This window comes from Palaemon carinicauda, chromosome 1 (genome assembly GCF_036898095.1).
Source record: "Palaemon carinicauda isolate YSFRI2023 chromosome 1, ASM3689809v2, whole genome shotgun sequence".
Classification (NCBI taxonomy): domain Eukaryota; kingdom Metazoa; phylum Arthropoda; class Malacostraca; order Decapoda; family Palaemonidae; genus Palaemon; species Palaemon carinicauda.
In genome coordinates, this window is record NC_090725.1 from 104,612,880 (window position 1) to 104,626,571 (window position 13,692).

At 39.7% G+C, this 13,692-nt stretch overlaps 1 protein-coding gene across 1 annotated transcript; it reads left to right on the forward strand.

The window, feature by feature from the left end:
* Nucleotides 1-472: 472 nt before the first annotated feature.
* Nucleotides 473-13,307, forward strand: Pfdn2 (prefoldin 2). The gene is made up of 3 exons (XM_068383684.1): nt 473-653; nt 8,196-8,319; nt 10,767-13,307. The coding sequence occupies exons 1-3, from the start codon at nt 508-510 to the stop codon at nt 10,944-10,946; spliced, it is 450 nt and encodes a 149-aa protein (XP_068239785.1). The 5' UTR covers nt 473-507; the 3' UTR covers nt 10,947-13,307.
* Nucleotides 13,308-13,692: the final 385 nt, after the last annotated feature.

Here is a 13,692-nt window from a genome sequence, read left to right on the forward strand (position 1 = left end):
ATGCCATAGATCTTGCGAATCAGCACTCTCATGATCACGGTAATGCTGTACTATCAGAGAGGGTGGCAATAAATAGCCATAGACCATCGCTTTTCTCTGTTGCTTGAAAATTGTCTTTATTTATACCAATTATTTTCATCAGTAAAATATTAAGGTCTGCGAGAGATTTTCTGTATTCCGTAAAGGTTTCTTTGTGCTATTTCGGGAAAGAACCAACGTTAAGTTTAGGTCCCATGCTGAATTTAGGATTGGCTATACTTCAGAAAATTGTAATATGTCTCTCATTACTGTCATTTATTTTTCATTCTAAAGTGGAAATGAAAATGATATTGAGATTTTTATGACATATAATGAATTTATTAACTTATTTTAAATTATTATTTTTTATTTTTAAAGTTATAATGTTAACATAATTGTACATTTGAGAGCTACTACAAAAAAACTAGGAGACATTTCTAATGCAATCTGGTAGAGTATTACTCCATCTCTGAGACCAAAACAATCATCATGGCAGGCAAACAGCAAAGCACCACGAAAACTCTCACCAAAAGCGAGGGAGAAGAAATTGTTCAGAAATTTCAGAATTTGAGAAATGAACAGAGATCCCTTATGGGTAAAATTAGTGAATTGGAACAAGATTTGAACGAACACAAGTAAGTTATTACGCTGTTAAGATTTCGTTGGGTGGGTGGGTTACCCCTTCGCGTGAGTCATGCCGCTTTTTGACAAAACATTTTCGGGTAAAATTATATCGAAAACTTATCAATTAATAAGTAATACATGTGGCGTAATTTTTCAAAGTTCCTGAACCCGGTTTCTGGACATTTACCGTCAAGGCACATAACCTTGAGGATCCTTAAATGGTATTTTTCAGAACCCAAATTTATAGGCTCGTCTGTTTCTATATTTTCAGTTCGGTATTAATTATACTAAAATCTCTGCCAATTTTAATTATTTATCGGGTGTATGTATGATAGCGGCCACCTGTATGTATTATTATGTCTAACTTAGAATACGGCAATGTAATGGGGGTCGCAGGGGGCCGTTAACCCCCCCCCCTCCCCCCGTTAGGTAAGTAGGTAGGGACATGGCTTGTAGGTTAGGATATGGGGGGGAAAGGTTAGGTTGGTTGATGTCCATTTTTAATGAACGCGCGAGGAACTGGCCGCTGATATACAAAGGCTCCTAGATACTTTGAACAATTCTTATGGGAATATTTTGGTGAATCTGTATTTGTTCCTATTCTTAATATAAACCTTCGATCGTAAATAGGAGTATGACTTCACTGAAGCTGGAAACTGTCCGTTAACCTTTTAACAAGGTAAGCACAGCCGTCTGTCAGGTGGCGACAGGAAATGCTTCCCTTCACTTGAACTTGAGCTGCTGTAGAGTACAGATGTATTTTTCGTCGCTCTAGAAATATCTAATCAGTCTTCTTTTTCTTTCAAGTTTCGTGATTGGATTGCTGTTTGTGTCGGCTCCCTGATTAGACCTGGCTGTATCAGGGTAATCCAGGCAAGGGTTCTGGCCGATATATGAGCAAGCCTGAAGACGACCCCTTTAATTTTGTAGCTGTTGCCTGTGCATTCCTATTCGCAAGAATCCCCTTGGCTTCTGTTGCAATGGACTGAATTTGCCTAGAAGTAGAAGAAAGATTCTTGAGAGTAGCTTTTGGGTATGCCCAAGAAGCTCTCGGGCGCTTTTCTCCCTTCTGGTTCTAAGGCTGCTGCGCTGTCTTTTTACTCTCCCGTAGGCGTTGTCCTTTGGAGGAGAGAAGACCGAAACCCCTGGTGACAGGAGTATTACTTAACTCTAGCGAAGGTAATAACCCCCTGACTCTCGCCGAAAGTTTTCCCCGCAAGGACCTGGATCTTGGTGTGCTGTGGCCCTCTCATTTTACGATGGCACCCCTTTGGTGGAGAAACTTCTGGAGATTTTAGCTGCCCTTTGGTCTCTAAAGTCTTCCCTTCCTGCCTGCAGAAGAGTGGTGGAGTGATGCCCCTGGATGTGTCCATTGTTGTGATTAAAGACAAGTTGTTGCTGGTTGTTTAGGATCGATATGAAGTGTCGTCGCTCCCGTCACTTGCTCCGTTTGTTCCTGCGCCTTCTTGTTTCCCTGTTGAGGAGCTGCTGTCAGGAAGAAGAGTTCACTGAAATACAGAACAACCAATCTGAAGAAATCTCCAGACTGTATGGCCTTGCGGGATGAGTACCATTGTATCCAAACCTTCACCTAGGGGAAGTGTCAAAGTACGATTCAAGGTCTAGGAAGGCTTAGGTATCTCCACCCATTGGAACATCCAGATAGACAAAGAAAACTGCCACTTCTAAGGCCTTTGATGTTGATCGTGCCTTGGGCAAACAACGAACATCTTTCCCACTCGTACACTCAAAGGAGACTTTATCACATACGCTCATTGTCTCGGAGCAGAGAAGGAGCATAAGAGAGCACGATCACCAAAGCGTCAGGTGATTCTGAAGATTCTACAATCTGGACACTCACGAGCTGCTCCACGATCCCTTCCTAAGCCTTTGAAGGGATCAGATCATTGAGGCCCCATGCACAGGGACTCCTGGTTTGTCACCCAGGACACGAGCTTCCCGCATGCCCTCATCTTCATGAGGGTTTTTCTGAGTAGTCTCCAACAATTCATAAGGCTAAGATAGGTTCGAAAAAGGTGAAGCTTTCTACACTAATGAAGAGACACGCATGATCTCCATTAGCTAGGTCACCATGAGCAAAGTCTTTTGGCTTTTCAAGTGTATGATCACCTTATCCTAAGAAGCGAGAACAATCTCCGGGACATGTAAATGTCATTCAATCTCTCACTCTAGGCACAAGCAAGGCTATGATTCTCTGGGTAGGAAGCTATCAACTTCCCGATCATGATACTTGGTACGCTTTGTCTTGTGCATACAACTTTTAAGGTGAAAACTGACAAACGGTTAAAACATTTTTGTTGATCGTCCCATGAGCATAGGGGCACAAAACCCTTGGAACATCAATCTACAAAGACTAAAGCAGCCCGTTCTCCACCCTCTAAGCTGAAACACCGCAGGTCAAACCTTTCCTCTTACTTGAGTGATACCCTGAGGGGAAGTTGCCATCTGAAAGAAGAGTAAGATCAACCGAGATGTCCAATGCACTCTGAGAACTCTGCATCCACGTCACCTGTTTCCCATGTGTGCCGAAAACCCAGTACTAAGGTACACCCGTCGGCTCGAGACCGATCTTGGTCACAGTATTTTTTCAGGTACGGGATTGGTTAGTCTCGTGCGGCGCCTTGAGACATGAAGAGGAAGTTTACATCGGAGCCCTTCCAAGAGGAGGTACTCTGGGCTATCTGATCTCTCATTGTCTCGCTCCCCCTCTCGCCCCCCTGAGATCCGGAAACCTAGTGTCTGATCGACCTCAGGGGGCCAAGAAAGAGAATGGCAATAAGGATATGGAGATTTCTCAGAAGTCAAAGACTTCTTCCCTTAAGGAACAGACTAGGCTCAGTCCTCAGTTTGGAAAGTTCTCACTCCAAAGAGAGGGAGGAATCATTTCATATTCCGCTTGATTCTGCAAATAGAGGGAGAGGAGAGGAATTTTGAGCAAGGGAAGGTTTCCTTCCCCTCCCTACACAGACGGAGACCCTGGATTCAGAATTCGTTTACTCATTAGGAAGTTGAATGAACTCAGAGCAGCAGCCACAGAACCTATCATGGGCAGGATGACAGGTATTGATTGATATTTCGGCGCTCCTCAAACCTCCAGAACCACCCTTGAGCTTCATTGGCTGGTGGTTGCGCGGGATGCACTCTTTCGAGTGAATTCACCGGTCGTCAGACCTAAGAATTGGCATCTGTTGAGGAGGTCAACCAAGCTCCTGCCTCCAGCCTTTTCTTAACAGCAGAGGTTCTACATTCAGGTGGAGGCCATTGTGAATGTCTTCCAATAAATCCAACAGGAACAACTATGACGATTGGCATGACAGTGGATAGGTTGAAGTACGAGGATACTTCTTTCCCAGCTACCGAATCCACAGCTGTGGAAATATCGGCAATGTTGAGTCTGGAAGCCACCAGTTGGATTGGCCATTGGGAGCCTTGACATATTTCACTTCTTCCTTGAGATGGTTAAGAAACTATCTGACCTCATGCTCTCATGGGCAAAGACAACGGCATTGCTTTGCTCATCAGTCGGCCACCGTGTGGGCAAACAGGATTCTGAATAGGAAAGGTGCAGTACCTTCACATTTCTCCTGCCAGGTGCGATATGAAGCGGCACTCTCCCTAAGAAAAGTGCACTGATCCTGGATATCTCAGTTCTCTTTCTGACAGAAGAGATTAAGAAGTAAAGAAAGGAGAGTGACGATTCCCTTGTCCACAGAACAGTGATCTAAACCTTAAAGACCTTGGCCCCTCAAGATCAACTGTGCCAAGAGTTATTTTGTCTCAACCCAGTAAGTCAATCCCGAAGAAGATTGAGATCTGCGGCTCCAGGTCCTTTTACCTCTGTAAATGTTAGGGGTCATGCTCCCCCCTTTTGACCCCAACCTACTGTAGTTGTGCCAAGTAAGGAGGCAGAGGTAGCTGAGATCGGCAAATTTCTCCTCCAGTTGCTGGTAGTTGGGCGATGCCCATCAGGCAATTGGGCAATGTGTTAGTAAGCCCTCCTTATTCACAGGGATTAGGTAACAGACAGGTGCGAGAATCCACGAATATTTGCTGCCGTACGGTGTGTTAACTCCTATCAGCTCACTGCCCATTGCTTATATTTGGTCGACTAACTCGCAAAGTACTCAATAATAGTGTTTTTTTACTTGGTTTCTATCACAGTATAAGTACAGTATTGTGTTAACGAATGAATATTTCAGTAAGTGTACGGTACATATAAACACATGTAGCCTACTATGCACACGGTAAGATAGGTACACAACACAATTCATTGCTACACTATACTTATAGTAACAACAAAATAAACTTCTTCCTATCTAACAACACTGATACTGTAGTGTATATTACTGTAATATATGTACAGTACTGCTAAATTAGCCAAGATAACACCCATAAGTGTTTGCTGTTTTTACCAGGTTGTCACGCCATTGAAACTCATCGTACGCGTAGCTTATATCTGCATTACTGTATTACAGTACTGTAAAGTACGGTATTTTGTATATAGTACAGTTCTGTACTGTAGTTAATATAACAATAACATTACAGTATTACACAATAAATACACTAATACAAAAAAAATTAAAAGAAATCTGTATCGGTACACCATCACTCACCGTTTACGTATGAAGTTCTACAAGGTAAGACTGAAGCATGATGCAACTCTTTGAGCCGTTGACTGTTTGACGCATCTGGTAGCGTAAAGTGTGTATAAATTTTTATACTAAAATCACTATAAGCACACTGGATATGTACAGGTTTTTTTTTTTTTTTTTTTTTTACCTCACATGATTCTGCACAGCAAAGTCTGAAGTGGGAGATACTGTACTGTACACACACGAGGCGAAATGTTGCAAGACTGAAGCTGAGTGAGCAAGAGATTAGGTGTCGTGCTGTGTGAAGAGGGAAACATCGGGAAGCAAGCTAGGTGTAAAGGATCGTGGTCCAATTGGAAGGGATGTTGGAGAAGAACGCGCTCGAAGTCTTTAGAGACGGATCTCAGGGCTTCTACAGTCGGTTTTTCCATGGAAAAGTCGACTGGAGGCCGGAGGCCGATCATTGGCATCTCTCCACTGAACAAGTTTTTTCGTCAAATGAAATTCAGGATGGAAACTACAGTATTATTATCATTTATTATTACTATTACTACTACCTAAGCTACAACCCTAGTTGGAAAAGCAGGATGCTATAAGCCCAAGGGCTCCAACAGAAAAGAAAAGACCCATGAGGAAAGGCAATAAATAAACTGCGAGAGGGGGAATGAAAAATTAAAATAAAATATTTTAAGAACAGTAACAATATTAAAACAGATCTTTCACATACAGTATAAGCTATGAAAAGTCTTATATCAGCCTGTTCAACATAAAAACATTTGCTGCAAGTTTGAACTTTCAAGGTCCCACTGATTCAATTGCCTGATTAGGAAGATCATTCCACTAGAATACTGTGTAGTATTGAGTCTTATGATGGAGAAGGCATAACTGTTAGAATTACCATTACTGATTACTGTATCTAGTGTTACGAACAGTCTTTGCCATCTCTAAGTTAGATAATTGCCTGTTCATCCAACCTCTCAAACGTACCTCTGCTTCTCCCTCTACAGTACGGTGTGCCACTTCAAGACTTTGTGCTTCGGACTGCGTACAGCTCCTCTGGTGTTCATCTTGGTGGCTGCTTTGCCCCACTTGCGAGTAATATGTGTTCTGATGTATTTAAACAATTGGTTGATCCTGGCCTCTTCGGAGAGGCAGCAGCTTCAGGATTGAGATTGCATTCTCACATTTTGCCATGATCTGAGGAATGTGGTAAACTGGGAGAAATCAAATCTCATACTCAACCAGAGGCTGAAGAACTGCTGATAGACATGGCAGCAGCAAGAGTCTTCCCTAAAGATGATCACATCATCAAGCTTGGGGAGATTGCACGGCCCTTTCTGTCCAAGACAGAAATCTCTTATCGGCACTGGCAATGTCTTCTAAGTAATCTCTCCTCATAGGAGAAGCTCGTTCCTCAGTTGCGTGTCCACCAGAGATCCCTTCAGTGGTGCTTGAAGGATCGCTGGTCAGTTGTCAGGGATCCCCTTATTCCTTCCTGTTCCGCTCCACCAAGAAGCTCGAGATGATCTTATCTTGTAGCTTGATGAGGAAAACCTCACCAAGGGAGTCCCACTTGACTCGCTACTTCAAAACATGCTTTTCTTCTCGGTTGTCTCGGGTGTGGACCGAAGAGAAAAGGCATCTGGGCATGAACATCCCCAAGATGCAAGCATTCCAAGAACGCTTGAAGAGGCACGCAGTAATGTTAATGTGTGACAACGCTACTACCTTATTAGCCTATGTCAACCAGCAAAGAGGCATGTTCTTTTACCCCATTTGTGAGCAGACGAAGCAGATGCACATCTGGGCGGAGTTTCACGCCGTTGAGTTGTCAGTAAGATACATTCCAGACAAGTGGAATGTACTAGCAGAGAGACAGTTGCCAGATCTGTACATTCTTTGGTAGTGGAAAAGCTTCTTGCCTCGCGGGGCTCTACTTGATATTGATATGCGCACATATCCTGGAGAATGGTTACTTGAAATCATCGGATGACAAGCTCAGCTGAGTTAGTTTACATGTTCTCAGATGGGCTTGCATAGTTTATTTTATTGATATAGAATTATTCCTTGAGTAGGCTATTTATTATGAAGATATGCCAATAATGAATAAGGTGAAAATGGTTTTATTACCTTTATATAGATAAATACTGCATAAAGTAAATCACTGTAAATAACTCAGAACAAGTTACTGTACTTCTTAAGGTGACCTTTGCTAACCGTAGACTGCTTAGTTATTTGAAATTAGTCCGTTATATCTGAAGTCCGTAGTAACAGTGTCCGTGGCTGTGAGGTTCCACTGTATTTCTCTTCATCATCCTATAATGAGTTGGAGAATTGTGGGTCTTATACCAACTCGTCAATCATATACTGTACTTTGTATCTGACTCTGACATCCTCTTCGTGGGAAAAGTAGTTCCCAACGTCGATCAAGTACCTTATAAGTTTCACGTACAACCCAAGACCTATCGTTCTTTTCTCTTTATGACAGACAGCTAGGGGGTGACAAGGGTCCTTGTTATGAACCCATACAGCTCGAGCGTTTATCACTTTCAGGGAAGAAAATTAACCTTTCAGTTTGGTTCAAAGGGACTTCCAACCCACCAAGCAGTGAGTCTATTAAAGGACGTGGGTTTTTAACGTGTAGGAACAAATCACAAATATTGTAAGTAGGGGTAATTTGTATTTTTCCTAGCCATACATACTTAAGTCCTGAGTGAAAGATCAAAACAAAAGTGAAGACCATGCAACTGGAAGGTGGGCAGGGCTCTGCATCCTACATAATGTCCAGTTTGATAACCGCTCAGTATCCAACTTTAACGACCAATACCAGTGCGTACAAATTATATCCTTAATTAAGAGACTCCGGTTGTATGGCTAGGAAAAATACAAATAACTAAAAATCTGTCTTATTTTCATTGATAAGATTCCTCTCTTTTTCAGGATAGTAATTGAAACTCTACAAGATGTTTCACCAGATAGGAAGTGTTTCCGAATGGTAGGAGGAGTTCTTGTGGAGAGAACGGTCAATGAGGTTTTGCCAGCACTCACGAACAATAGGGATCAGGTGAGAATACTGCTAATGTTATTTTGATGAATCTTACCTTCAGGTCACAGCTTTCAATTTAATGAAAAAATCAAATATGTACACTTTTCCTGGGATTTCATGCATCACGTTGCAAACCCAGGATATACTGTATGAGCGTATTGTCTAGACCCCACCATGTGATCCTCAATATTTTTGTTGTGATTTTTTCCGTACGTGTCAATAGTTTTTATTCTTTTTGCTTTTCATATTGTTAAATAGTCACATTTACAAATATTTGATTTGTTGTTTTAAATTACCTTGGTATCAGGGTTATTCCAGCTGGATCTTTCCCTGTCCTTAATATCAGTGTGGTCCTACACAGATACAAACCATCATCCTTTACATAGGAGAATATCAACAACAAAACTGGAATATTGCAATTAAAGATTAGAACGAGGTGTCAACAACCGACAGGTAGTAGCGGGGAGGCAAATTCACTGCCTCCCCCCTGGTTCACTGACAAACCACTTAGATAACTTTTTTTAGTTTATTTTCTTTTCCAGTTTATGATTTTAGATAGCCATAGTCAAGAACATTTCCTCGCTGGCTGTAGTTTAAGCAAAAGTTTTTTTAGTTTATTTTCTTTTCCAGGGTTTATGATTTTTTTTCAAAGGGTTTTCTGTGGAGGTTCTGTGCCTTCTCAGTTGGGAAAAGTGATCCTTGCCTCCTAAGCTTCCCTGCAGAGGATTCAACACAGCCAAGGGCTTCTTGGGATGAATGTGTGTTGTAGGATCCCTTGGGATGCATCCCTGCTGACTATGGGTCATCTTTCAAGGGAGATCAGTTTTCAGTACAGTATTTCTTTGCCTTGGTCATCCTTGAGATTGCTTCCCTTCTCCCGTCTGCCCTTCTGGAGGCCATTCGGCGAGGGGGATTACCCTCTAAACTTGACAAGCCTCGAGGTAAGGAGTCCTTGGATGAGATTCCAGCCAGTTGGAATGGGGACTGCCTCCCACCTATTGATGAGTTTTCTATGTAAAGGACAAGGACTTGTATCTGTGGGTACAAATTTGGGCGTCCTTTTTGTTATTTTCCTAACTATACAAACCTTTGCTCATACTTTCCCCCATCACCAATCCCCTAGAAAGTTCCAGCTGCTATCAAAGTGGTTTGTTAGTGAACCAGGGTGTTGGGTTGCTTTCCTACTATTATTATTATTATTATTACTAGCCAAGCTACAACCCTAGTTGGAAAACCAAGATGCTATAACCCCAAGGGCTCCAATAGGGAAGAATAGCCCAGTGAGGAAAGGAATTAAGGAAATAAACAAATGATGAGAACCAAGTTAGCAATAAATCATTCTAAAACAGTAACAACGTCAAAGTAGATATGTCCTATATAAACTATTAACGTCAAAAACAGATATGTCATATATAAACTATAAAAAGACTCATGTCAGCCTGGTCAAGATAAAAATATTTGCTCCAACTTTGAACTTTTGAAGTTCTACTGATTCAACTACCCGATTTGGAAGATCATTCCACAACTTGGTAACAGCTGGAATAAAACTTCTAGAATACTGTGCAGTATTGAGCCTCACGATGGAGAAGACCTGGCTATTAGAATTAACTGCCTGCCTAGTATTACGAACAGGATAGAATTGTCCAGGGAGATCTGAATGTAAAGGATGGTCAGAGTTATGAAAAACCTTATGCAACATGCATAATGAACTAATTGAACGACGGTGTCAAAGATTGATATCTAGATCAGGAATAAGAAATTTAATAGACCGTAAGTTTCTGTCCAACAAATTAAGATGAGAATCAGCAGCTGAAGACCAGACAGGAGAACAATACTCAAAACAAGGTAGAATGAAAGAATTAAAACACTTCTTCAGAATAGATTGATCACCGAAAATCTTAAAAGACTCTCAATAAGCCAATTTTTTGTGCAATTGAAGAAGACACAGACCTAATGTGTTTCTCAAAAGTAAATTTGCTGTTGAGAATCACACCTAAAATTTTAAAAGTGTCATACAAATTTAAAGAAACATTATCAATACTGAGGTCCGGATGTTGAGAACAGTTGGTGACACCTCATTATAATTTTTAATTGCCGTATTCCAGCTTTGCTGTTATTCATTCTCTGTAAGACTCAGGTTTGTATAACTAGGAAAAATACAAATTATTTCCAAACTTGTCATATTGTTTTTGTGCTATCTATATTTGTAAAGATAAATTCTTACACTGTTCTGTCTAAGGTATTAATAGTAATTTTCCTTTTCCAACTATGTATTTATCAATATCTGTACTTAATTTTTTTTTAAATTGTTTCAGAAATGAAACATACAGGGTTTTAACCTATGGTACCACATAAGTCATATTATCTGAAGTCTAGAAAAGAGGTTTGATCTGGTTACAACTTAGGAATAATTTTAACAGTTAAATATTTGAGTGTGTAAATTTATTACATTTAATCTCCTACAGTTAACCAAGGTGATTGACAGCCTGAATGAGAAATTAGTAAACAAGGGGAAGGAGGTGAACGAATACAAAGAAAAACATGGCATTCGAATCAGGGGCCAAGACGACCTGAAAGAAGTGCAGCCACAACAGACTAATTCAGCGCCGAATATGCAGGGGGTTCTCGTTTCAAACAAGTCGTAGTCAAACTCCCCGAGCGTGTACTGTATAGCCAGACTTCAGGACTGCATGAAATAATGAAAATACCTGTCAATTTCACAGTGAATAGCATTTGCTTCTGGGTTGGTTTTGTTGATCTGCTATCCTTCGACTTCAGTTTGGAGTAACATATAGCTGAATGAATCCCAACTAAATATTTTGCCCTTTTCCACTGTGGCTCTTTATTGAATTTGTGGTAGGCTTTATCCAACCAAGAGGTACTATTTTACTGTTGAGTTTCGGTTACTTAGTTTGCACATGCATTGGAGAAATATATACTTTGAATAAAAGTGTTTGCTTTCCAAATGGGGAGCTTTAAGTGTGATGTGTAAATGTGGAAAATTGAGTTTCGTGGTATGCAGTTTGAAATACCGTACAGCAATAGGCAAACCCACCATCACTGCCATGTGAGATTTTTTATTTTCATTTATTAAAGCCTCTGCATAGGTGACTTTATAATGAATGTGATACTTTTTTTTTTTGCAGTTGTGTGCTTACAACAAGAAGAGCATAATACTGTACATGATATTGCTCTTTAACATTGCCTTGGAAGTAAAATAGCATCCTCAAATATTTGAAAAATAATTGATTTGTGGTGATTCATGAGATAAGATGAGCACTTTTAATCCATTGTTGTTGTCTTCAATAGTGAACTCTTACGTTACCTGGTGTCCTCTCTCAGAAATATATTATTCAAGCATTTGTGGTTGATATTGATTAAAGCTGTTGGATTTTTCTTAGATAAATTTTCTATTTATAAAGAGTTCATTGTTGAGAGGCCATTCCTTTGTAAGTACTTATTGGTTATTCATATTGTGTTGTATATTTTATTTTAATATTACCAGTAAACAAAGAGGATAAGCACTAATAGGCCTCTTGATTTTTTTTTTATTATAAATTAATGAATTTGGCTGTCTTTGTTTTCAATGTTTATTAGTTAAATTTATTTTGAACATTGCTAGAAAAACTGCTTGGTAGAACATGGTTTCATACCACTCAACTTTAGTGTCAGAAGAAGGGGACATGTTTATAATGATATTCACCTATCGGTAACATACAGAGAACTGCTGGGAATATTGCTGAATAACAAATATTTTTCAATTTAAACTGTCTTTTGAGGATGAAATGCCTACTGTAATTGAAGGGAAACGTACCAGAGAGTTCCTAGGGTATTTGCCGTGTTCTATGAAAGCTCTGTGTAGAGGGATTTTGTTTATATGCATCTTCCTACCTGTACGAATTTTACGTGATCCATTTTGATGATTTGAATAAGTAAAGAAATAATTGGTAATTGCATATGTCCCCTTTACGTATAACTGAATTATTTTATATTTGTTGGATAACTCGCGTTGTGCGTGAACCTCTAAAATCCTTAAATTGTCCCATAGCCTGGCCTAAGGAGCCTTTGTAATAATTTGCCACTTTTTATCTTGTTAGCATTATTCATCCTCATGCTGTAATTACTAATAACAATTTCCTTATTACTAATTGTAATAGGCATATGCTGCACTAAGATTCCCACTTACCCATTTATAGACATCCCTTTCACTGGTATTTATAGACCCAAGCGCATGACTTTTTGAAAAGTCAGTGGCTAGTGACACAGTCGTCGAGATACTTGTCTTAAATAATTTCACCCCTCTGCAATTGCACGTTATTTGCTAAAACATATGGCACCAACAAACATATAAAATGATTTCTTGTAAGGGCAAAATTGAATTTGAGAAATACGACAAACGTAAGTATGTTATACTCTGTGCCCCGCTAAAGTGGTTCGTGTAGTGTCAAGGCATTCCTTCAAGTAAAGCTGAGGAATGACCTTTGTAGTCCTTATTATGAATATATCATCAGGTGCATATGATAGTGGAATGAACTCATGTGATATATTTGTCATATGCTTGCCAATTTTTATCCTTTCCAACATTATAGATAATGCTTTCATAGCTTCACCTGTGTAAAGATGGTATACTTATGAAAAAAAATATATTTTGAGAGAAATAATTGTCATGTTTGAGAAATGCTGAACTCTTTTATTGTATATCACTTGAATTGCTATACTGTAGTTACTCTGTATCAAAAGGCACGTTTTTATTATTCCAAGTGATGAAAGTATTACAATATGCATGTGTATTTTTTACTGTAAGTCATAATCATTCTTATATTTAGAGGGTCTATAATACTGAAAGGAAAGGGATGGTGTTTTGCATAGTGGCACAAAATTGGAACTGCATACGTTAATTGAGAGTAATTCATTGTTTCTGTTGGTGGGATCTTTGAATTAGAAAATATCATCTTTCTCCATACTGTAAGATTGATTATTATATTCAAGAATGCCTATGCCACTAATACGGTTTTTTCTTTTCCTAATACTTAAAAGTGTCCACTTTCTTATAAGAAGATATGGACTTAGGGTTTGTAAGATTATACACTATTGTTATTTATTATTATTACTAGCCTAGTTACAACCCTAGTTTGAAAAGCAGGATACGATAAGCCCAAGGGCTCCAACAGGGATAATAGCCCAGTGAGGAGAAGAAACAGATAGAATAGTGTACCCTTAAGTAAGAGAACTCTAACCCAAGGCAGTGGAAGACTAAGGTACAGAAGCTATGACCCTACCTAAGACTTGAGAACATTGGTTTGATTTTGTAGTATCCTTCTCCTAGAACAGTGGTTCCCAACCTTTTTTCTGTCATTTCCCCCCTGCACCCAGTTCAACTGTCCAGATTTC